Source organism: Danio rerio, chromosome 2, assembly GCF_052040795.2.
Source record: "Danio rerio strain M-AB ecotype USA chromosome 2, GRCz13ab, whole genome shotgun sequence".
Taxonomy (NCBI): domain Eukaryota; kingdom Metazoa; phylum Chordata; class Actinopteri; order Cypriniformes; family Danionidae; genus Danio; species Danio rerio.
Window position 1 is genome coordinate 57,672,501 of NC_141022.1, and position 26,990 is coordinate 57,699,490.

The following is a 26,990-nucleotide window of genomic DNA, read 5'->3' on the forward strand; positions in this document are numbered from 1 at the left end:
TCCATCCATCCATCCATCCATCCATCCATCCATCCATCCATCCATCCATCCATCCATCCATCCATCCATCCATCCATCCATCCATCTATCCATCTATCCATCCATCCATCCATCCATCCATCCATCCATCCATCATTCTGTCAATTATTCTATCTATCTATCAATCGTTCTATCTGTTTCTATCATTCTATCTATCGTTCTGTCTATCCTTCCATCCTTCTATCATTTTTCTATCATTCTATATATTGTTTGTTCTATTGTTCTATCACTCTTTTATTCTATCTATCCTTTTATTGTTCTATCATTCTATCTATCATTCTATCTTGTCCTATCTTGTTTTATCATCCTATCTATTGTTTTATCTATTATTCTATTGCTCTATCTATCATGCTATAAATCATTCTATCGTTCTATCTATCTGTCTTTATTGTTTGCCTTTTTTAACTCAATAAAAGGTTTTGTCCATATTTGACCCTATATTGAGTTACAAAAATTCAGTGAAGTACACCGAGAGGAAACAGTTTATTTGCGTTTATTCCCAACACACTGAATATCAGTTCTGAAAGCGTGTAACAAGGGCTGTGTTTTGGGTTTTAAGTACTCAAGCAAACAGAGACAGATAACATTACTGTCCACTTACGGTGTGGCCAGCAGTCTGCCATCCTGCAGAGGCTCCAAACTTCACCCTGATCCCATGACGACCCCAAAGCAGATTAAAGCGGCGCTCTGGACAGCGATTCCTCAGCCGCTCACCACGCTCTCGCCCCCTCATCCGATTAAGTGCGGTTTCCTGAGTACGGGAATCTCCACCTGCACCTCTTTCCAAGCAGAGCTGGTCGGACACCTCCATCAGTGGCAGGAAGCTCACAGTAAACTGTTTATTCTCATAATTGAGCTGTTAGTTGAGTGAAGGCATTTCTGATTTCCTCCTGCTCCGCACAGAGACTTTAAAAAATGGAAATATTGGAAATATGTGCCCTGGGCTACATTTTTGAGAACTGACTAATATGTACCCCGGACTACAGTTGATTAGCCCTTTTGTGATTTATTTATTTTTATTTATTTATTTTTTCCCAAATTATGTTCATCAAAGCAATTTTCACAGTATTTCCTATAATATTTTTTCTTCTGGAGAAAGTCTTGTTTGTTTTATTTCGGCTGTAATTTTTTAAAAATGGTTTTAAGGTCAATATCATTAGCCTCTTTAAGCGATTTTTTTTTTCCCCGATTGTTAGAACAAACCACCATTATACAATGATTTGCCTAATTACCCAAACTTCCTTAATTAACCTTGCTAAGACTTCAAATGTCCCTTTAAGCTGAAAAAAATACAAAAAGCGAAATTGAGGCTGCGGTGGGAAGAAACCTGGAAGTATTGCATGGAGTCACACAGAAATGTTGTGTACCTGTCTGTATATCTTATCAGCAAAGAGAAAGTGACACAAATTTATCATTTCACCTGTCTTCCGGGTGACCTAAAGGTCCTTTCTAAATGAATAGTGAAAATACAAAGAGATATCAGACCTCATTTTCAGCTAAGTTAAGGGAAATGGCACTAGTTAGCAATTGTTGAGCGCATTCTTAAAACACTACTGTTTTGAAATGTGATTGGCCTTGAAGGTCATCAGTGCAGTTCACTGTCTTGTTTGTTTTATTTTGGCTAGAATAAAAGCAGTTTTTAATTTTTTTTAAATCGTTTTAAGGTCAATATTATTAGCCCCCTTAAGCAATTATTTTTCTGATAGTCTTCAGAACATATCATCTTTATACAATTATTTGCCTTATTACTCTAACTTGCATAATTAACCCAGTTAAGACTTTAAATATCCCTAAGATGAATTAAGATTAAGATGAATACTAGTATCTTAAAAAATATCTAGTCAAATATTATTTACTGTCATCATGGCAAAGATAAAATAAATCAGTTATTAGAAATGAGTTATTAAAACTATTATGTTTAGAAATGTGTTAAAAAAAATCTTTCCGTTAAACAGAAATTGGAAAAAATGTAAAAGGGGGCTAATAATTCTGACTTCAACTCTACTTCGTCTTGTAATTTTTGTTTTCACAAACCATTTTAAGGGTGCAGCCTACATTTTCGACAATCCCAAATACATGTGTATTCATAATTTTCTTCTAAAATACATGAAGGTAAGGAACTGTTTATCTGGGAGAGGAATAGAAAAAAATCATACATCATACAGTGATATAGAAAAATAATTATTATTGCCGTTAATATACACATTCGTTTGTATTTTACAAACCTTAAATGGAATGTTTTGCTTGTAGTTATGTGTAATTGAATGTCTGAAACCTAAAATGAATGTCATTTGTTTGAAAGAATGGATAAATTGTGATTCATGACAAGGGCTGCGCACCTCTTTTTGTGCCTCAGCGCGCGTCAGATTTGAATTTTAGCAGTTGATGATGATGTGTGCTCTGAACATTCTAATCACACAGGTGTGATTGTACTCTTCTGGAACCAGCCATGGCTGAAAAACACCTGTGTGATTGTACCGGTGTGATCGTACGCAACCAGCCAAAGCTTATCACACTGGTGTGATTGTACCCGTGAAAGGGCTAAATTACGCATTAGTAATTTACAAAATTGTGTGTTATTAACGTTTACACCTACCCCAAATCTAAACCCAACAATAACATTAACCCTCTGGGGTCTAAGGGTGTTTTGGGGCTCTGGAGAGATTTGGACATGCACTGATATTTGTGTCGTTTTCAGTATCTTAAAAACATATAAATGGCCAAAGTGTGATAACACTGTAAACAGCACAAGTCGGGCTACAATAATACTTAAGCAGAATGTTTGTATATGTTTGTGTTTTTGAGAAAGAAACATTTATGTGTGGTTAGTGAAAAACTAAAAAACTAAAGTCATTGAAACAAGGCCATGAAACACACAGAGAACATTTGTGCACAAGACTTTTGATAACTGGATCTTGTAGCCTAGTGTTTTTGTTTCAAAATGATGTGAGAATCATCTTGTTAACTTGCTCACAGAAAACAATATAATGAATTAAAAAGTCTAAGTCACTTTTTGAGTGAAACTGGTTTATGCGAGAAGGCGTGAATTATTATTACTATGCATTTAGTCACACCTGAGAAGACAAAGACCTGCATAATGAGCCATCAGACAGGTATGTGACTAAGGCCCCGTTTACACTAGTGCGTTTTAGTTTGAAAACGCATAAGTTTTGCTACGGTTACGCCATCCGTCCACACTACGCCGGAGTTCTCGAGCGCCGAAAACGGAGCGTTTCGAAAACGCTGGAGAGGCCGTTTTCATCCTGAAACGCTGCTGCTCCGTCTCAGTGTGGATGGGGAAAGACGGAGACATCTGAAAACGGAGGCGGGGCTGCAAACGTTCGCCTATCTGATTGGGGCTTTTCCTTAATATTAAGTAGACCACACACAGTTCAGTCTCGCATCCTCTTCTTGTAAGTTCAGACTTCGCATGTTTGATCAAGGCTGCAGTCTCCCCCTTCTCAGTTTGATATGGGAAACATACCGAGGACACGGGTAAATCTTCAAAGGGAACAGTGTACTTTATGACTTCATTCACATCACCTTGGCTATGTTGTTTCACTTTCTCAACAATACAATGTAAACATGATTTAAGGAACTGCCTATTTTCATTTTAATATTAGCAACTTAACAGACAGCAGAAATGTTGAGGCGCCGTGCTGCATATATGAGCGTCATCTTCACTGTGTGGATATTTATAACAAAACGGAGCCAATAACAACTGCCTCCTTTCAATTTCAGTGAAAATACGAAACGCACCCTCTCTTTTGCTGAATATCAGTTTTAATAATCGATAATTATAAAAGTATAACATACAATAAGTTTATACATTGTAGGAAATAAAGGCAAGCGATCAGTCCTGGATTAGTACCTGGATTAATCATTAACTTATCTTTGCGCTTAATCAAAACATGTTACCCGTGAACAAGTAACTTAATATATTCCAATGACCAAAGTCAGGGAATTGGCCTATGTCGTTAGATAAAGACAACAACATGAATGAAATATCACGTTCAGCAAATATAGTGAGATTAGATCCAGCGGGAGATGCTTGATGAGTAGTCCGACAAGCAGAGCTCTCATCTGGGTAGAAATGCTGGAGCGCTTGCCCGAGAATGTGTGTGTGGTCACGTGATGTGCGTTTTCAGCGTTTTGGTGTGGACGGAGAGCTGTTCAGAAACGCTGGGTAAAACGCGAGTGTGGACGCGGATCGTTTTCATTCTACAACGCCGTTTTAAAACTAAAACGCACTAGTGTAAACGGGGCCTAAGAGGGAAGAGTTTCAAAATGGAACCTAAACCTGCACTTTACAATGTCTACAACATAATGGACATCTTGTGTGCACTGACATAGTGCATGCATAGCATCCTTACACTACAGGCTGCAGCAAGGAATTCTTGCTTTTTTAAAATGTTGGCACCATTTTGGGAATGAATAATAACCAGCAGAGGGAGCAATGTAAAACATCTGGGGCCTCATGTACGAAGACTTGCATGGAAATAAAACAATGCGTACACACAAAGCTGTAAATGTGCTTTAAATTTACAGCTTTGTGTCGAATCCCACGCATATTCTTTGTACGTCCGAATAAACGTGAAACTAAGCACAACACGCATGAGCGCAAAACCCCTCCCTGCCTCCTCCCCTGTATGAATATGCTAATGACTCTACTTTTGCAAAACCAAATGAAAAAGCAATGGCAAAAGCAAGCAAAAAGAGAAACTTTGAACAGAATGTGAATTGGAGGTGCTGCTTTCGGAGGTAGACCGGAGAAAAACTGTGTTATTTGCAAGTTTGTCCTCCGGAATTAACAACAAAAGAAAAAAATAGAGTGGGAGAGTTTAGCTGATGCGGTTAACACAGTTGAGTCTGAACATCGCACTGAGTAAATTAGAAAAGAAATAGTGAGATTTATAGGTGCAAAATGATATAACACTCTAAACAGTCTGAGTGGCGCAGCTAGTAAATCGCATGACATCATATTTTGACATGTTCGAGCATGAAGTCTGTTCGAATCCAGCATCTGCTGAATTCATTCTTCTTTTTTCCCCCCGCTAAATATCAGATTTTGCCTACTATTAAGCACGAGGAAGACAAGTAGGAGTCATTAATAAGTTTGTGCATCATATTTTATTTGCACATTTATTTAATGGAAATGTTTCTGATTCACATATGCAAATTCACCTTCTGATGGTGCCTTTATAGCAATGTACGTGCAGTAGATGGCTCCCATTACATTGGGAAAACAGGCGACGGCTGCAAATTGCGCTTTAATGTTTGGCTGGTCAACTGTATGGTATGGAAACCTTATATACCTGCTAGATGAACCCGTCTCATACAGCTGCCATTACACGGCTCAGACACTTTGTAGAGTGCAATTTAACACAACTGCCTCTAGGAGTCGCCAATGCAAATAAAACAGGCATGCACAAAAAAATGTGCGTAGCTGCGCACATTCCCTCGTTCAGTTCATCATTAGTAAATCCAAACGTGAGCCATTCTGAGCGGGAAACCTGGCATACGCAAAGTTTTTGTGCGTACGCAGCGTTGATACATGAGGCCCCTAAAGTATTGTTTTGCTCATTTCAAAAATGCCTCAGTCAAAGTCCGTCTTCACAGTGGTTCAGTATTATTATTATTCTATTATTATGACCTCCAGAACTGTCTCAAGCATCTGTCTGCGCTCCCAAAGTGCATCTCACACCTCCAAAAGCCACCGTGTTGCGTTCATTGCATTTCGTCTTCATCTTCTTAGGCGCAACTCATTCATTAGAAAAGAAAAAGGCCACAGTGGCTTCTCCTACCGCACAAAGCTACATTTTTTTCTGTTTGATATTTGCCGCAAGTTTATCAGGAAGTGAGAATTTGGTTCTCTTTGACTCTCTGGCTGTTTCTCAATTCCGGACTTGCGTTCTCATGGAGAGTGGTCTAGCCAGGTGTCCTCGGATGAACGAACTCAGAAGACCACAAGAACAGAGAACGCGTCCTCTGAGGAATGAGATGCTGCGTTCTTCCTGATGGTCACACGACCTTCACGGGTTTTGAATCGAAAATTATTTAAACATTACAGCATTCATATAACGATTTATTGTTTTTCCCCATTTCAAAATATATACTATGCTTAAAAACATTATAAATATGAGTTGCACAATACAAATAAAACAGATTTTCAAGAGTTTACACTTAGCTTATGATTGATAAAGCTAGTTTGGCGTGCTGTCCCCTGAGCTTATAAGATCCTCGAGCCCTGGTCTCCCTCCCGTTGCAAGGCGAGAGGGGAGTTTGAGCTCAGGTAGATCTCGATGACTCCCCCTCTTGCTTGTTGTAGCTAAGTGTCAGATATGGATGCTGAAAGGTGTACTCAGAGTTTAGCTAAGGTATTTGGATTAATTGTTTAGAGCAGTGGTTCTCAAACTTTTTTCATCAAGTACCATCTCAGAAAAATGTTGTCTCTCCAAGTACCACCAAAACGAGCAGTATTGAAACTAGTGTAGTAAAGCAGTAAAGCAGCTACAGCTCTGCACAGTTAAAAAAAATATGGCAGATTACCTCAGAAATATAGGCTATATGTCATATATGGCATATTATATATATCATTTTTGGTCAATTTTGAAATGTGTGTAGCATGTACATGACATATTTAATTCCTCCGCGTACCACTAGAAGGAATCCTGCGTACAACTAGTGGTACATGTACCACAGTTTGAGAACCACTGGTTTAGAGTGCTTGTTTTTGAACTGTGGGAGGAAACCGGAGGACCCGGGGAAAACCCACGCGACCATGGGGAGAACGAGCAAACTCCGCACAGAAATGCCGTCTGGTTTGGAAAGGAATTAAACCAGGGGCATTCTTGCTGTGAGGCAACAGCACTAATTGGTGGCCATCGTGACGTCCGTTTGAAAGGGAGGAAAGTAGGGTTGGGTGGGGGGGTTTCTTCAAGACGAAGATGAGAATAGTCTGGTTATTTATAGTGAGTTAAGGATCGTCTGATTGGATAATCAGTCATTAGCTAAAGTTGGAACAGCTGTGAACAATCATAAGCACGTGATCCTCTCGAAATTTGTTAATAAATAAACTTCACTTAATACGAATTTCTGCAAACAAGCACCCTCAATGTGTTTATTCCTTTATTAAGATGTCCATGGTAATGTTTATATTCACCGTCCATTTCATTTAGGGAAACTCCTGAGGTAAATTAGTTAAATCTCTGAACTTTAGTAATAAATCTAAATAAAATGCTGCGCTTTCCACCCCCAGTCGCAATGACTTATGGGATTTCTAGAGCGAGATCGGTCCTCAAGACAGCAACGGTGTGTCCTCCATATCAAGAACACATCCAGGAAGTTTCACGCGTCCTCTGTTCTTACGGTCTTGAGTATTGGAACTGAACTTTGGCAGCTGATGACGTTACACGAGAACACAAGACCGCTGAAGAACGCATATTGAGAAACAGCCATTCTACTCCTCCCCTTCCTTTTCTGTTTCTTTATTTTTTAATGTTTTTTTTAATTATTTTTATTTTATTAATTTTTGTTTATTATTATTAGTTTATTTTCTCTTTTCCTCTCCCCTTTTACTTACTACTTACTACTATTATTATTGTTTATTATTATTATTGTTATTATTATTATTATTATTATTATTATTGTTATTATTGTTATTATTATTATTATTATTATTATTATTATTATTATTGTTATTATTGTTATTATTATTATTATTATTATTATTATTATTATTATTATTAATACTTGTCCTCTCCCTGATTTCCCATCCTCCCCTCTCCTCGACACCTTTGTCATAAATGGTATTACTTTTATTGTTTGTTATCATTATATTATTACTGTTCTGACTTGTCCTGTTATCTTTTCATTATGATTATTACAAGTATTTATACCATTATCATTATTAAGGTTGCAGTTGTTGTAGTTGTAGCGGTAGTAGTTGTAGTAGTAGTAGTAGTAGTAGTAGTTGAAGTAGTAGTCATTGTAATAGTATCGATTGTTATTGAGTAATTGTTACGGAGATTATTGAAGTAGTAGTTCATGTAGTAGTAGATGTCATTAGTATAGTAGTAGCAGAAGTAGTAATGATGTGGTTGTTGTAGTAGTAGTAGTCGTTGGTGGTGTAGTAATATCAGTAGTAGATGTTGTTGATGTGGAAGTGATTGTGGTGGTAGTAGTAGTAACGCAGTAGACATTGTTGTATTAGTTGTAGCAAACGCTATAGTAGTATCAGTAGTGGTAGTCGTTGTAGTAGTATCAGTATTAGTAGACATTGTAGTAGTAATAGTCGTGGTTGTGGCTGTAGTAGAAGCAGTAGTAGTTGTAATATAAGTAACTTTCAGTAGTAGTAGTTGGTGTAGCACTTGTGATTTATTATTATTGTTGTCAGTTATTACTGTTGTCCTTTCTTTCTTTTTACTCTCATGTTTACTATCATACATTAATAAGCATTGTTGTTACTCCCTACCTCTGACTGGTTTCTTTCTATATGTTTTATTTATATCTGTGACATTTGTTTCATTTATTGACTGTTATTGTTCCTTATGTATGTACTCTGACCTGTCCACCAAGTTACCTTTACATGCATACACACACTCACACGCGCACACTCACGAACATACCAGGGGCCTGTTTCAGAAAGCAGGTTAACTGAAAACTCAGAGTATTTTAACCCTGAAATGAGAGAAACTCTGGGTTTTCCGTTTCAAAATGGCAGGTTTGTTAAACTCGAGAAAGCAGGGTAAGTCAAGCCTGTTTCTGAAAGAAAGGTAACTAACTCAGAGTCAGTTACTGTGGTAACTTACTCTGTGAATCTAACCTGGTCAGAAGCAGGTTTTATTCTCTAAACTCAGAGTTTCTGTCGGTCTCCTCCCCTTTTTTAAAGATAAAGCGGTATTTCTCGCCTGAGCCTTACGTTTCCACCAACCTATTTTAATGCTCATTTTGGATACGTGCATAAAAACGATTGATAGAAACGTCATGATGCACATAACTTTTTAAAATATGCATAAAAAACGCGCATAACTGAGTAGGATAAACTTTTATTCGATAGAAAATGTGCGCATAAACTACGATGGAAACACTTTTACTGAACAAATTACACTATGTACATAAAAAAAAAGATCATGATCATATGATTATGAAAATGTGTGTAAATGGACAAACCAGCAGGCTGAGCACACTGTAACATGTCTTAAATATTGTTTTAGTCATTCTAAAATGCCTTAACTGTTTCAGTATTAGTGTATATTATTAATTACCTCCGAACGTCTGGTGCGTGTCAAGAGTCTCCGCGTCTCGGCTTCAGACGCCCCCACGTGTTCATTGTGTTCGAGGCGCAAGTACATTAATTAGGCTAAATAAAGAATTAATTGACGCAGCTTCTTCTACCACAGTAAATTCTGTTTTTACTGTTGATATTTGGTGCCAGTTTAATCAGGAAGTGACAATTTTTTTCTCTTTGACTCGTTGGATGGAATTTTATTCGCATCTTTTATGCAATATTCCAGTTTTGCACATACATTTATGTAATATATTTGGATGGAAACATAGCTATTGCCTACATTTTAGTCACACACAGAAGAACTGTACGAGAATGGCTTATGCTTTTTTAATAAATAATTAAATTTAGTTCACCTTCGATATGCATGTAACTAGATTAATGGGATTATTATTCTTTCTAAAAATGATTTTTAGTACTGCTTACCTTCTAAATGTTATATTAACCTCTATCACTTGATCAATAAAAAAGGCAGACACACAAGTGCACTGTTAAATCATTTAAAACTAATAAATGTATAAAAGAAAGTTTAGAAAAAAATATATAAACGTCACAAATTACATTACTTATTTTATTATACTTAAATATTTAAATACTTAAAAAGTGAAATTAGGCATTAACTTGAGCAGCTGTTTTCCCACGCTAACTGTCTCTTCTTCACTGATGGTTGCTTCTTTTCAAATATATACACTCATATTTGCTATAACTTTGCATGAGAACATCAAGTTCAGCTGGAGAAAGAAATGGTGATCTCTTTTATAAGATATTGCCATAGTCTCTCGTAATGTCTGCGCTCCATTGATAATGCCTTTTTAAAGTCACGGTGTGCGCGCTTAACTCTGAGTTGGTCTACTCGAAGTTGATTGACCCAACGCAGATCAGCTGCTCTGAAACCGAAAACTCTGAGTTTTTAATCTCTCGGTAAATCAACTCAGAGTTCAAGTTTAAACTCTGAGTTTTTTGAACCTCCTTACTGAAACAGGCCCCAGTACCCGACTATATTGTTGTTTTTGTTTTGTTGCTTTGTATTTGTTATTTGTTGATGTTTTCTTGTATTTGTATGATTTTTGCATATTCTAATAAAAAAAAAAGAAAGAGAAACAAACATTGAATGGAAATGCTGCTTTATTCGCAAAACTTCCAAGTGTGTTCATGCATTTAATTCACCAGTTTCTACATGCATGTAGCATTGAGTTTCTATCTGGAGGGTGTTTTTATATGGTACATAAGCACATCATCAATTATTCCATACATCTAAGGTGATCATATTCAGCATTTGTTTCCCTTTATAATATATGTCTGCATGGTGAACAAAAGACTGGCACCGCAAACCCGCTTCGACTGAATCATCCCGACACAGACGTGTTTCAGAAGAACCCAGTGTGTGTTTTATGAGAAATATTTATACTCTTTTAATATGGTGAAGTCTGATTTTATTGAACTGGGTGGAGAGGCACATAAACCGGCGCTTTCGAGAGCACAACAGATGTGAAAGAAGCTCAAGCTGGAAAATGCTGCCGGAAAAATCGTGTTTTCCACCCTCACAGATGGCGTGCGGTTTAACAGGAATTCTGGTGACGGTGGTTTTGTTTTAGTCACATCACCTGTTGTAGGTTCATGCGAACATTGGAAATCTGCTCCTTTGCCCCAAAACATTTGTTAAAGATAAAGTGGAATTATGTGCATGCAGGAGTAATGATGCTTTTAGAGCTGCTTTGGGGAAACGTGTCTGCTAAATCAATTCATGCATTTTATTTTTAAATTCAATTACACAAATAATTTGTTTGATCAAATACCACTCTGAGTTTTTGCGCGAGGAAAAATACAGCAAAATTGTGCCAGTTGAGTTCTTTTTTTTTATTATAGTTTAAATGTAATTATTTTGGATTTTATTATTTGAATTTTGCATGTAAATGTACACTCACCGGCCACTTTATTAGGTACACCTTACTAGTACCAGGTTGGACCCCGTTTTGCCTTCAGAACTGCCTTAATCTTTTTTGGCATGGATTCAACAAGGTACTGAAAAATTCCTTAGAGATTTTGCTCCATATTGACATTATAGCATCACGCAGTTGCTGCAGATTTGTCCGCTGCAAATCTATGATGCGAATTTTCCGTGCCACCACATCTCAAAGGTGCTCTATTGGATTGAGTTCTGGTGACTGTGGAGGACATTTGAGTACAGTGAACTCATTGTCTTGTTCAAGAAACCAGTCTGAGATGATTCACGCTTTATGACATGGTGTGGTATCCTGCTGGAAGTAGCTCTGAGAAGATGGGTACACTGTGGTCACAAAGGGATGGACATGGTTAGCAAGGCATTGACACGATGCTCAATTTGTACTAATGAGCCCAAAGTGTGCCAAGAAAATTTCCCCCACACCATTACACCACCATTAACAATGTGAACCGTTGATACAAGGCAGGATGGATTCATGCTATCATTTTGTTGATACCAAATTTTGACCCTGCCATCTGAATGTCGCAGCAAAAATTGAGAGTCATCAGACCATGCAGGCAACGTTTCTCCAATCTTCTATTGTACAGTTTTGGTGAGCCTGTGTGAATTGTAGCCTCAGTTTCCTGTTCTTAGCTGACAGGAGTGGCACTCGGTGTGGTCTTCTGCTACTGTAGCCCATCCGCCTCAAGGTTGGACGTGTTGTGCACTTAGAGATGCTCTTCTGCAGACCTCGGTTGTAAAAAGTGGTTATTCGAGTTGATTGGCTGATTAGATATTTGCATTAACTAGCAGTTGGACAGGTGCATCTATTAAAGTGGCAGGTAAATGTAAATTTTATATCTAAAATCCAAAATAATTAAATTTAATAATAATAAAACTGGCAAAATGTTGTTGTCTTGTTCACACACACACACACACACACAAATATATATATATATATATATATATATATATATATATATATATATATATATATATATATATATATATATATATATATATATATATATATGGTTCGTTCGGCTGTGGCGACCCCAGATTGATAAGGGGACTGAGCCAAAAAAAAATAAAAAATGAATGAATTAATAATATCTATATATTTTTTTTTCAATGCTGATTCGAAGTTATGGAAAAAGAGGCTGTGATGGTTGATATACTTACGGTTGTGTTTATAATTTGTAAACAGTCACTTTTTTTTTTGGAAGAAATAACTCCGAAAAACGTTAAATTTATTTATTTTTCCAATTTAATTAATTCATTTTCATTCCTTTTTTTTATTCTAATACAAAAAACTTCATTCATACATTTTATTTTTCGCTTAGTCCCTTTATGAATCTGGGGTTGCCACAGTGGAATGAACTGCCAACTTATCTAGAATATGTTTTACGCAGCGAATGCCCTTCCACCTGCAACCCATCTCTGGGAAAATACAAAAAAGTTATGGGAAATAATGAGCAGATGTGGCTTGTATTATGTAGTTAATGTGTAAACACTGCAGCTGTGCAACAAAAAAGTGTACAGAGCACATGATCCTAATAGTCTGCATTTCCCCCTAATCATAATATGATTATCTGTGGGAAAACACTGTGTATGTATGTTTGTATGTATGTATATGTGTGTGTATATATATACATATACATATATATATATATATATATATATATATATATATATATATATATATATATATATATATATATATATATATATATATATACATATATATATATATACATATATACATATATATATATATATACATATATATATATATATATATATATATATATATATATATATATATATATATATATATATATATATATATATACACATATACACATATGTGTGTGTGTGATAATTTCCACACGTTGATATGTTGTCTGTTTGTGTAGTGTTATCGGGGCAGATGCAGGCAATGGTATCCGAGTTTTCCTGCCAGACATTGGGATGTTCATGGCCAGTCTGGGTGTGTGGCTCCTGTGCCGAAAACTGCTCCACCAACGACCCACTGAGGATATGGCCCAGGACAACCAGCAATTCCTGTCTGAGGAGAAGGTAACACTTTGTACACACAGACGCACAAACACACACGCTTTCTAAATACTTCACACATGAGGACAACAAACACACATGCACACACATATACTGTATACTTCACAAATGATGAAAACACACTCTCATACTAACTGCATACTTCTCAGATTATAAACAGACACGCACACACACAAACACACACCTGCTGGCTACATAGTTTATATATGATGAGCGCAACACACACACATTATTTGTTACTGATGAGAACACACACGCTTACTGCATACTTCACAGATGATGAAAACACACACTCATACTTACTGTATACTTCATACTTCACAGATGATGGAAACACACACACTCTCACTTACAGTACTGCATACTTTACTGGTGATGGAAACACACACACATACACATACACACACTCACTTACAGTACTGCATACTTCACTGGTGATGGAAACACACACACACACACACACATACAGTACTGCATACTTCACAGATGATGGAAACACACACACTTACACTTACAGTACTGCATACTTCACAGATGATGGAAACACACACACACTCACACACACACACACTTACAGTACTGCATACTTCACAGATGATGGAAACACTTACAGTATTGCATACTTCACAGATGATGGAAACACACACACACACACACACACACACACACACTCACAGTACTGCATACTTCACAGATGATGGAAACACTTACAGTACTGCATACTTCACAGATTATGGAAACACACACACACATACACACACACACACACACACACTCACTTACAGTACTGCATACTTCACAGATGATGGAAACACACACTTACAGTACTGCATACTTCACAGATGATGGAAACACACACACTTACATTACTGCATACTTCACAGATTATGGAAACACACACACACTCACACTTACAGTACTGCATACTTCACAGATTATAGAAACACACACACACACTCACACTTACAGTACTGCATACTTCACAGATGATGGAAACATACACACACTCACACTTACAGTACTGCATACTTCACAGATGATGGAAACACTTACAGTATTGTATACTTCACAGATGATGGAAACACACACACACACTCACTTACAGTACTGCATACTTCACAGATGATGGAAACACTTACAGTACTGCATACTTCACAGATGATGGAAACACACACACACACACACACTCACTTACAGTACTGCATACTTCACAGATGATGGAAACACTTACAGTACTGCATACTTCACAGATTATGGAAACACACACACTCACACTTACAGTACTGCATATTTCACAGATGATGGAAACACACACTCACACTTACAGTACTGCATACTTCACAGATTATGGAAACACACACACACTCACACTTATAGTACTGCATACTTCACAGATGATGAAAACACACACACACACACACACACACACACACCTTCGCGCTTACTGCATACTTCACAGATGATGAAAACACATGCTTACAGCATACTTCATAGATGAGGACAACACACATACACACTCTTACAGCATACTTAACAGATGATGAAAACACACTCTCACACACACACACACACACACACACACACACACACACACACACACACACACACACACACACACACACACACACTGTTGTCCACTGTTCTAAATTGACCTGTATAATATAATAATAGTCATGCCGTTCTTCTTCGGACATTTGTTTTTCAGCAGTAATCAATATCTCCTGTCTATGTGTGTGTTTGATAAGCAGCGCTGCATTAACAGGGATTATGAACAGTCAGCCATTCATCACTGCAAAGCTGTTTTTCTGCAGTAATGCCTGTTTATGATGCTTTACAGTTGACTGTTTGGCCGTAGTAAAGTTTGCAGTCATTGCCAACTGGAGCAGCACACGTGTTGTTAAAGAGCTTTACTGTGTGAAACGCCATAATCACATACTTTTGGAGCTGAATATCTGCTTTCCAGCGCTTTGTTTTAGTGTTTTTCATGAGAACAGGTTTATTATGCTTCAGGAGGAGAAGAAAGTTCTTTGACTAGACTTATAAAATGATTTATATTGTATAAGTATGCTGATTTATTTTAATACACTGCATTTTACAGCTAACATCACCTAGTAGCTTTAGTTTTGATTTATTTGATGGATTGTTTATTTTTGTTTATTATTTTAATTTTATTTATTTTATTTTTAATTAATATTTTTTTCATTATTTTACTCGATTTTCATTTTATTTTGTAGTTTTTTATGATCAGTGCTATAAAATAAAATGCATTATTTTAGTACAATTTAATGATAATAATAATAATAATAATAATAATAATAATAATAATATCTATTAAAATATTTTAATTAATATTGTTTAATTTATTTTATTGTGTAATATATATTTAAAAAAGGCAACACCAGGCTCAAAAAAATGCAAATGTATTAAATTAAAAAGGCAGACACAGCGTGTAAGGTTTCGAGCCCACGGCTCTTTGTCAGACAGTGTTCATCACAGTAAGGTGCTCCTTTTTGTAAACTTCCAGATCACATGATCTCCTATTATCTCACAGCTAGAAAAAATAAATAAATAAATTTAAAAAAATTATATATATATATATATATATATATATATATATATATATATATATATATATATATATATATATATATATATATATATATATATATATACACCCATCGGCTGCAACCCATCTCTGGGAAACATCCACACACACATTCACACACACTCATACACTACGGACAATTTAGCCTACCGAATTCACCTGTACCACATGTCTTTGGACTGTGGAGGAAACCGGAGCACCCGGAGGAAACCCACGCGAATGCAGGGAGACCATGCAAACTCCACACAGAAACGCCAACTGAGCCGAGGTTCAAACCAGCGACCTTCTTGCTGTGAGGCGACAGCACTACCTACTGCGTGTATTTTTTATACACGATTGTGAGGTCAAAATTATTAGCCCCCTTAGGGTATATGTATTTTCGATAGTCTACAGAACAAACCATCGCTATACAATAACTTGCCTAATTACCCTAACCTGTTTAGTTAACCTAATTAACCTAGTTAAGCCTTTAAATGTCACTTTAAGCTGAATATTAGTATATTGAAAAAATATCTAGTCAAATATTATTTACTGTCATCATGGCAAAGGTAAAATAAATCAGTTAAATGAGTTATTACAACTATTGTTTAGAAATGTGTTGAAAAAAAATCTCTCCGTTAAACAGAAATTGGGGAAAAGATTAAACATGGAGCTGAATAATTCAGGGGGGCTAATAATACTGACTTCATTCATATTCTTGTCGGCTTAATCCCTTTATTAATCCGGGGTCGCCACAGCGGAATGAACCACCAACTTATCCAGCACGTTTTTACGCAGCGGATGCCCTTCCAGCCGCAACCCATCTCTGGGAAATTCTGACTTCAACTGTGTGTGTGTGTGTGTGTGTGTGTGTGTGTGTATATATATATAAATATAAATATACATACAGCCAAACTAGTTTACCCAATTCGCCTGCATGTATTTGGACTTGTGTGGGAAACCGGAGAACCCGGAAGAAACTAAAATGCTGAAATACATGGGTTGCAGCTGTAAGGGGATCCGCTGCGTAAAAAAATGTGCTGGATAAGTTGGCGGTTCATTCCCCTGTGGCAACCTCAGATAAATAAAGGGACTAAGCCGAAAAGAAAATGAATAAATGACATTATTGTGTGGGGCACAATTATGTATCATACAGCTAAGTGATGCACTGGGTGTATGCTTTACAAAACAGATAGGTCTTCAATCTAGTTTTGAACTGAGAGAGTGTGTCTGAGCTACCGGACATTATCATGAAGGCTATTCCAGAGTTTAGGAGCCATAAATAAGAAGGCTCGACCTCCTTTAGTCGACTTTGCTATTCTAGGTACTACCAGAGGCCCTGAGTTTTGAGATCTTAAAGAGCGGTTTCGATTGTAGCGAGACAGAAGGTTGGTTAGATAAACAGGAGCTAGATTATTTAGAGCTTTATAGGTAAGAAGCGATATTTTAAAACCAATACGAAACTGAACAGGCAGCCAGTGTACGGAGGATAAAATTGGGATGATCTGATCATATTTTCTAGACCTGGTAAGAACTCTGGCAGCTGCATTTTGTACTAGCTGAAGTTTATTAATAGAGGATGCTGAGCAGCCAGCGAAGCAGTGTGATGGTGTTGCCTATATGTTGTCCGTAGATATATACACTAGATGTCGCCTGGCCTATTGTTGTCTATTGGATGGAATGCGTCAATAGCGCCACCATCTTGCTACAGGGTAGCGCTCCTTTGAAATGAATGCAGGACCAAGGTACAGTGGAGGACTGTGGCCATCCAAAGCCAGAGATATACACATATACACATATATCATGATCGGGAGTTTTCCTGGATGTTAGCATGTAATTTTTTTTTTCTAATTACGAAAACTATCATTTTATATCACTTTTCTACATTGATGGATCAGTAACCGCACGGGCATTCCTGACAAAAAGCTTGCGTTTGTGTGTACAGAAATGTACTATTCACCCTCCCTGTTAAATTTGATCTAATCATGTCCTGAAGCACAGCTCCTCTCCTGCTTTTACTTCTCATACTGACGGAGGGAGCGATTCGTTTGTGAATAAATCCCCCGAACGACTCTTTCACTAACGTTAGCCGACAATAATACAAGTTTCTGGCAGCGCAGCATCTTGTTGTCATATTTCTTTTGCATTGTTTGCTGATTTTATTCAACAAAGCTAGCATAAACCGAGTGTTTAGTTCAACAACGTTACCTGATTAGCACAAAAGTTCAGAACATACAAAAACAGAAAAAAACTTAATATTACCTATGAAATGTTCTGCCTTTGTGCTTTATTTTCTTTGTTTGCTCGTTACTACACCCGTAGACAGCACTAAAGTCCCGCATCTTCACGTTATAACACTGTCTTGACTAGTGTGGTTGAATGACATTTGTCCTGGGAGCACTGTACCAATGTGGCGGCGCTATTGACGCATGCTCAGGGTCCCTATGCGATATCTAGTGTATATATCTATGTATATTGTCTAAAAGGTGATAAGTTGTAACTTTAATAAAGTGAAAAACTCTTACATGAGGTTTACAGAACGACTTCATGCTGCTGATAAACACAGTGTGTGCTACTGTGAACAGGAAGTGTTTCCTGAGCTAAAGGCCATTCATATGGAGCCATTAAACCTCCGTGAGCGTATTGTTTGTGTGTTTAATCTAAACCAGAATAAACAGCACTTAAACACAAAAGCTCTACCGCTTACATGCTGTGCAATGCAAACTCAGTTGTAAGCAGATTACTTACATGTTTAGCCTGTTACTGATTTCGAATTACACAACGGAAACTGACATTGTGAACATAAACTGCTAAAATTAGACACATTTGGAGAGTTTTTGGATTACTTTTGATCTAACTGCATTTTTTATTTATATCATATTTATTAATATTTAAATATTAGGTGGCACGGCGGTTAGCACTGTCGCCTCACAGCAAGAAGGTCACTGGTTCAAGTCCTGGCTGGGTCAGTTGGCATTTCTGTGTGGAGTGTGCATGTTCTCCCCATGTGTCATGTTCAACAGCGAACAACCACCAGATGTCGCTGGTAAACACTCACACACAAACACACACTTAGAACTACACTTCCGCCTTTGCCTGGACTACATTTTCATACATGCACCTCTCCCTGACACCCATGCTCATTCATCTAACTTGATTGCATTCACCACCTGAACCTTGTCATAGACTGAACTCTCACAGCTGAAGCCACTCACACAATGATTATTTGGACTATTCTTTTCCACACACATTTTGCTGAGTCTTGTTTACTGTTAAGTGACATTACAACGCGTTTCTCCCTGTCTTGTTTCTCCGTGTTTGAACCTAGCTTTGTATCCTTGTTATCCTGTTTAGCCGCCAGCCTTTCGACCTATTACCTGTACCTTGTTTACGACTCTGGATTTGCCCGCACATACCTGTTCATACCTGATTTTGACCATTGCTTGCCTGACTGTGAATAAACCTGCATTTGGATCCTACCTTCTGTTGTTGGTGTCACTCCCCGGCGTTACACCATGTTGGCGTGTGTTTCCTCTGGGTGCTCCGGTTTCCTCCACAGTCGGGAGCGATATTGTTAGACCGCCCACTCCCGTCCAAAAATTCACCAGTTACCGACCGCTCCCGCGCTTTATTCGGAAATTTATTCCCGCACCGAAAGAAATCTGGTCGGGTCCCGCAGGAATGCAGACCTCTAAACCGGAGCACCCGGAGGAAACTTTGATTAGATAAAATATAAATAATTCTAATAATTCCTCCTTATATTTTAAATAGATTGTCGAAAGTATACAGCATGCATTGTATTTTTTTGTTTTTGAATTTTTTTCCTTCCAAACTGAATGCTATTGGTTTAAAAATATTTTTCACAATTATTTTCAAAGAAACCGCGAGCAACACATTATATTAAACATACAATTTTGAAACATTTTGTATTAAAAATTAGCTTTTAATCTTCAGAAAAATATTTTCTTGTTGATTATTGCAGGTATTTATTTAGTTTGTATTTCTTTATGTAATATAATAATAATAATAATAATAATAATAATATTTTACAAAAATATTGATAATAATAATAATAATAGGGTGACGCAGTGGTGCAGTAGTTAGTGCTGTCGCCTCACATCAAGAAGGTCGCTGGCTGGGTTAGTTGGCGTTTGAGTTTGCATGTTCTCCCCACGTTAATGTGGATTTCCTCCGGGTGCTCCAGTTTCCCCCACAGTCCAAAGACATGCTATACAGGTGAATTGGGTAAGCTAAATTGGCCGTTGTGTATGAGTGTGAATGAGAGTGTATGGGTGTCTTTCCCAGTGATGGGTTGCAGCTGAAAGGGCATGCGCTGCGTAAAACATATGCTGGATAAGTTAGTGGTTCATTCCGCTGTGGCAACCCTAGATTAATGAAGGAACTAAGCCGAAAAGAAAATGAATGAATGAATGATAATAAGAAGAAGAATATTTATTGTTATTATTATTATTATTATTATTATTATTATTATTATTATTATTAGTTACATTTGTGTATTTATTATTTTATAATTTTAATTTATTTCACTTTCATTTACGCTCATTATTTTTCTGTTCTCATTTTAATCTGCCAGCTGTTTATTGCTTAAATTATGTATTGCAAATATTTATTGCTTATTATTAATGCATCATTTTTCACAAAAAAAAAAAGATAAATAAAAAAAATACTAAAAGTTTACACTAGGAACTCTGGAGTCAACTTGTGATTGATTACTCAGAAATAATTAATTACATGATGAGTGTTGAAATACGACAATAGATGTTTAAATGTAAATATTTATTATGTTAGGTGGCTCAGTGGTTAGCACTGTCGCCTGACAGTAATAAGGTCACTGGTTCCAGTCCCGGCTGGGCCAGTTGGCATTTCTGTGTGGAGTGTGCATGTTCTCCCCTTGTTGACCTTGATTTCCTCTGTGTGCTTCAGTTTCCCCCACAAGTCCAAAGACATGCGCTATGGGTGAATTGAATAAGCTGAAACTATCCATAGTGTTTCTGTGTGAATTAGTGTGTATGGGTGTTTCCCAGTGATGGTTTGCAGAAGGGCATCCGCTGGGTAAAGCATATGCTGGATAAGTTGGCGGTTCATTTTGCTGTGACAACCCCAGATTAATAAAGGGACTAAGCTGAAAAGAAAATGAATGAATAGATGAATGAGTTGACGGTTCATTCCGCTGTGGCGACCCCTCATAAATAAGTAACTAAGCAGAAGGAAAATGAAAGAATGAATGAATTTAAATATTCTAATATAAAATATTTTTATGGGGCAACACAGTAGCTCAGTGGTTAGCACTGTCACCTCACAGCAAGAAGGTAAATGGTTCGAGTCCCAGCTGGGCCAGTTGGCATTTCTGTGTGGAGTTTGCATATTCTCCATGTGTTGACCTGGGTTTCCTCCAGGTGCTCTGGTTTCCCCCTCAGTCCATGCACATGCGCTGAATTGGGTAAACTAAATTGGCCTTAGTGTATGAGTGTGTGTGAATGTGAGAGTGTATGGGTGTTTCCCAGTACTGGGTTGCAGCTGGAAAGGCATCCGCTTTGTAAAACATATGCTGGAATAGTTGGCGGTTCATTCCGCTGTGGCGGCCTCTGATAAATAATGGACTAAGCTGAAGGAAAATGAAAATAATGAATGTATTATGTTGATTCGTCACACACAGGAAAAGGAAAACAAGAAGCTGAAAACTTATTATGATGATGATGATGATGATGATGATGATGATGATGATGATGAAATGCTGTTTAATGAAGGATGAATAGATGTTAAAATGTAAATATTCCTTATGTTGTTTCGTCACACACAGGAGGAGGAAAACGAGAAGCTGGAAAATGAAGAAGATGAGAATGATAATAATGATGATGATGATGATGAAATGCTGTTTGACGAGGACTTTGATGCAGAAGATGAAGCAGAGGAAGAGGATGGAGAAGCCGGAAGACTGGAGGAGGAGGAGGAAGAGGAGGAGGAAGAGGAAGTGCAGGAGAGCACCAAGATGAAGATCCTGCGCGCGGTTGGAGGAGTCGCTGCCAAACTCAAGGAGATCATCGGGAACCTCATCACTACTGCTGGACAGGTGGTGGTCACTATCATGCTGGGAATGACAGGTACCTTTCTTTCTTTCTTTCTTTCTTTCTTTCTTTCTTACTTTCTTACTTTCTTTCTTTCTTTCTTTCTTTCTTTCTTTCTTTCTTTCTTTCTTTCTTACTTTCTTACTTTCTTTCTTTCTTTCTTTTTCTTTCTTTCTTTCTTTCTTTTTCTTTCTTTCTTTCTTTCTTTCTTTCTTTCTTTCTTTTTCTTTCTTTCTTTCTTTCTTTCTTTTTCTTTCTTTCTTTCTTTCTTTTTCTTTCTTTCTTTCTTTCTTTCTTTCTTTCTTTCTTTCTTTCTTTCTTTCTTTCTTTCTTTCTTTCTTTCTTTCTTTCTTTCTTTCTTTCTTTCTTTCTTTCTTTTTCTTTCTTTCTTTCTTTCTTTCTTTCTTTTTCTTTCTTTCTTTCTTTCTTTCTTTCTTTCTTTTTCTTTCTTTCTTTCGTTCTTTTTTTCTTTCTTTCTTTCTTTCTTTCTTTCTTTCTTTCTTTCTTTCTTTCTTTCTTTCTTTCTTTCGTTCTTTTTTTCTTTCGTTCATCCTGTCTTTCTGTCTTACTTTCTTTGTTCATTCATTCTTTCTTGCTTTCTCTCTTCTTTTTTCTTTTTCTTTCTTTTTTTGTTTTTTCTTTCTTTCAATCATTTCTATGTTCGAACGTTCATTCATTTGTTCTTCTGTTTGTTCCGTCTTTCCTTCCATTCTTCTTTTTTTCTTTTGTTCGGTTCTTTCTTTCTTTCTTTCTTTCTTTCTTTCTTTCTTTCTTTCTGTCCTTCTTTCTTTCCTTCTTTCCTTCTTTCTTTCTTTCTTTCTTTCTTTCTGCCTTCCTTTCTTTCAATCATTTGTTTGAACGTTCATTCCTTCATTCTTCTGTTCGTTCCATCTTTCTTTCCATCCTTTTTTTTCTTTTTCTTTTTTCTTTCTTTCGTTCATCCTTTCTATCTGTCTTCCTTTCTTTTTTCGTTTATTCTTTCTTTCTCTCTTCTTTTTTTTCCTTTTGCTTGGTTGTTCCATCTCCCTTTCTTTCTTTCTTTCTTTCTTTCTTTCATTTGTTTAAACGTTCATTCCTTCGTTCTTCATTTTATTCCGTCTTTCCTTTCATCTTTTTTTCTTTTTTCTTTCTCCCTTGCTTTCTTTTTTCTTTCTTTTGTTCATTCTTTCTTTCTGTATTCCTTTTTTTCGTTTATTCTTTCTTTCTCTCTTCTTTTTTCTTTTGTTTGGTTGTTCTGTCTCCTTTCTTTCTTTCTTTCTTTCTTTCTTTCTTTTTATTTATTTTTATTTCTTTTATATAGTATACATTGGCCTGGGTGAATAAGTACACCCCTTGAAGGTCCCGTAAGGTGCTTTGAAATGTGCTTATTTATTCAATGTTTGACATAATCTCAACTGAAATAGAAAGAGAGGGTGGGTGTAGCTCCTCGCCTTTTTATAAAACAGCCAATAGTGTTTGAAGGGGGCAGGGCATGCCAGATACTAGAGAGATTCTAGAGAGATTTAATTGGTCAGGAGATTTGATGAGAAACTGAGGTGACGTGAATAAATTTGTTGATCCATTTCGGTGAAAGTGACAAACTGCAAGCTTTACATCTTCATATCAGTTTTATCTTCTAAACGCTAGTGTCATTTCAGAGGTCGCCACAGTGGAATGAACCGCCAACTATTCCAGCATTTTTTTTACGCTGCAGATACCTTTGCAGCCGCAACCCAGTTCTGGGAAACACCCATTCACTCTCACATTCACAGACGCACTCATACACTACATCAGGGGTGGCCAACCCTGTTCCTGGAGATCTACCTTCCTGCAGATTTCAGTTGCAACCTATATCAAACACACCTGCCTGTAATTATCACGTGGTGTTCAGGTCCTAATTAATTGGTTCAGGTGTGTTTGATATTGGTAGCAACTGAAATCTGCATGTGGCTCTCCAGGAACAGGGTTGGCCACCCCTGCACTACATCCAATTTAGTTACACACTATAGCACATGTGTTTGCACTGTGAGGAAAACCAGAGCACACGGAGGGATGCCAACTGGCCCAGCCGGGACTCGAACCAGCAACCTTTTTTCTGTGAGGCGACAGTGCTTACTACTGAGCCACCAGGCCACCCTTAAAGGGCCATGAAACCCCCTCGATTCAGCAGGGTGTTTTCACACCTCTACTTTGGAAAAAGTCAGAAAAGTGGGCGTGTCCAGCTCTGTTTAGTGGGAGTGTCGGAGGAAGAAAAGAGGCTTGGTGTGGGAGTGTCTATTTGGGCGCGCTGAATTTCAGAGTCAAAACACACCCACAGCGGACAATGTGTCTGTTAACATGGACATCTGTAGTCGAATTTTTTGCCAAATTATTAAATGGTGGACTTTAACTGCAGTTTGGCTCTTTCATTCAGGGAATTCATTCATGTCCCTCGCGACAAACGAGATATTTGATTCGAGGAACTGCTCTAAGCGTGTATTTTTCATGCAATGTTTGATACCGCACGGCGAATGAGAGAAAAAAACTCAGCATTTCCCGGAAACTTAGATGCACACGGCAGGTAGCGTCAGAAACCGAACAGAAGCGTCAGTGTGTTATTCCGGTCACAAAATCCTACATGAGGTTATAGTTTGGTTGTAGTGCTAACTTGTTTACACTCGGTGCAATAGTTTTTTTGATTCGAATAAAATACGAACTGAATAAACAAAGAGCACTGGTCGCTCACTTACCAAATCTGTAGAGACAGGACAATCACCAGCAACTAGAGCCGCATCTTTATTAAGAGGAGACTACAAGCGAATCCGGATCTCAGCGTTTGCAGATGAGAACAGCTCTCAGGTAAACAATAATCCTCCTTAGACACGTAAGTTATGGTTGTCGAGCGTCGCGTACACTGTTAATCCACACGTGACTCCAGCTGAGCTCTCACAGAGAGAAAATGAAAACAAAACTTCACTGCAGCAAACTATAAAAGCAACACTTCACGCTTGATTTGCCAACACAACGTGGCGTCTCTGTCGTCTAAACCCTGTGACAGTAATGAATATTAATGAAGTTGCACAATAGAGCGCGCTGATTGGTTTGAACCAAGCTTTACTCATGCATTAATGCAGCAGGCTGTAAGACGTAATAAGACACACTCTGGCACAGACGTCCAGTCTGCACGCTGGAATTATGTCATTCGTTTCAAACCGGAAGTACGAATTTGCTTAAAATAACGCAAAAACAACCAATTTACACTTTTTAGTAAAATATAGGTGTCCTAATAGTGTTTTTAGCAGTGTGGGGCACATATACGACTGTCAACAGCTCAAAAAATGACCCTTTAAATGACTAAATGCAAATGTAAAATAAAGAGAATTGATAATATAAAACTCTAATCTTGCTTGATGTGTTACACTAAAAAAAGATTGATTGGATTTACTCCATGTTTTAAGGTAAGTGGTTACAAACAACTTATAAGGACGGAAATTAAACAAACAATTAAGTTGAACATTTCTACACTTAATTTGTTTGTTTAAACTCAGCCCTTATACATGGTTTGCAACCACTTACCTTAAAAAATGTTGTAAATCCAATGAATCTTTTATTTTTCAGTGTGATTTGTTGTGTTTTGCAGGTGTGACGCTGCCTTCTCTGTCCTCCGCTGTGTATTTCTTCGTGTTTCTGGGTCTGTGCACATGGTGGTCTCTCTGTAAGACCTTCGATAAGCTCTTGTTCAGCTGTCTGTGTGTCCTGATGGCCATTTTCAGTGCTGGACATCTCATCGTGCTTTATATCAACCAGTTTCAGTTCCTCCAGGAAGCCATAAGTCCCACCGATGGATATACCAGGTCAGAACTTCTGCTTCTGTATGGACACTTTTCACATTTCCTGGTTTTCTCAGTAGAAGAAGTCGTCATAGCTGGGTAAACTTAGAGCGTAGTGAATGAGAGAGTACAACAAATAATTAAAAAAAAAATCCTATTTGCTGAAATAATAAAAGAAAAGCTCCCCGATGGTGTTATCAAGACTTTCAGAAAAAAGAAAATAATAGTGTGAGACTGAAAACGGCAGCCAGAGGAGAGAGCAATGATAAATTTCCCGTCCCCATAGACACTGCATTACAAATACCTCACACAAGCTGTAATTAGATTTTTGTAATTTGATGCAAAGATGATATAATGCATACATAAATGCATATTAATGTTCATATGTTTAAAAAAAATCGAAATATTAAAACCTTTCAAGGATTTCAGGTGCTGATGAACGTTAAACTTGTCAAAACAGTCTTGTGGGAAGGGTCTATTGGTGTCTAAAAACTGTTCTGCTGCCGCAGGGGGTTTTACATTTCGTTTTATTTATGTAAAGTAATCCCCATAGGAATGTATTAGATTTGATTTTTAAAAAAGTTTTTTTAAGCAGAACCTGAAATGATCATAACAGCAAATGCATGTAAAAACAAGTGCTGTGGAGATTGTGAAAGTGTGCTATTCACTTTTAATTAATTTCATTGTATTATCGTAATTTATTGAATGTGCAATCTGATTGAACGAGCACATGTCACTCCGCTGCTAGTTCGTTTGCACTGGCTGCCAGTTGCTGCTCGCATCAAATTCAAAGCTCTGATGTTTGCCTACAAAGTGACCTCTGGCCTTGCTCCTTCTTATCTGCTCTCACTTCTGCAGATCTATGTGCCCTCCAGAAACTTGCGTTCTGTGAATGAACGTCGCCTCGTGGTTCCATCCCAAAGAGGGAAGAAATCACTTTCGCGAACGCTCACGCTCAATCTGCCCAGTTGGTGGAATGAACTCCCTAACTGCATCAGAACAGCAGAGTCACTCGCTACTTTCAAGAAACGACTAAAAACTCAACTATTTAGTCTCCACTTCACTTCCTAATCTGCAATTGCCTCTTTGAATATCACACTAACTGTACAAAAAAAATAAAATAAAATAAAAAATACTAATACCACTAATACTTCCCTTCTTAGACTTTACAGACCTGAAACTTGCCTAT

General features: G+C 37.4%; 1 protein-coding gene and 1 long non-coding RNA gene across 4 annotated transcripts in view; one reads left to right on the forward strand and one right to left on the reverse strand.

Moving 5' to 3' along the window:
* Positions 1-26,990, reverse strand: part of LOC147846549 (uncharacterized) — a 1,651,758-nt gene that overhangs the window by 1,123,737 nt on the left and 501,031 nt on the right. The window lies entirely within an intron of this gene.
* The window catches only part of piezo2b (piezo-type mechanosensitive ion channel component 2b), a 257,364-nt gene that overhangs the window by 61,076 nt on the left and 169,298 nt on the right, over positions 1-26,990 (forward strand). For all 3 annotated transcript variants that reach the window (XR_015478970.1, XM_087241404.1, XM_087241405.1), the window contains exons 5-7: positions 13,184-13,346; positions 21,749-22,049; positions 25,612-25,825. Coding sequence is in view for 2 of the 3 variants with exons in the window: in XM_087241404.1 (XP_087097530.1) it covers positions 13,184-13,346; positions 21,749-22,049; positions 25,612-25,825 (678 nt within the window). In the remaining variant the exon portion in view is untranslated. The remainder of the gene's footprint in view (positions 1-13,183; positions 13,347-21,748; positions 22,050-25,611; positions 25,826-26,990) is intronic.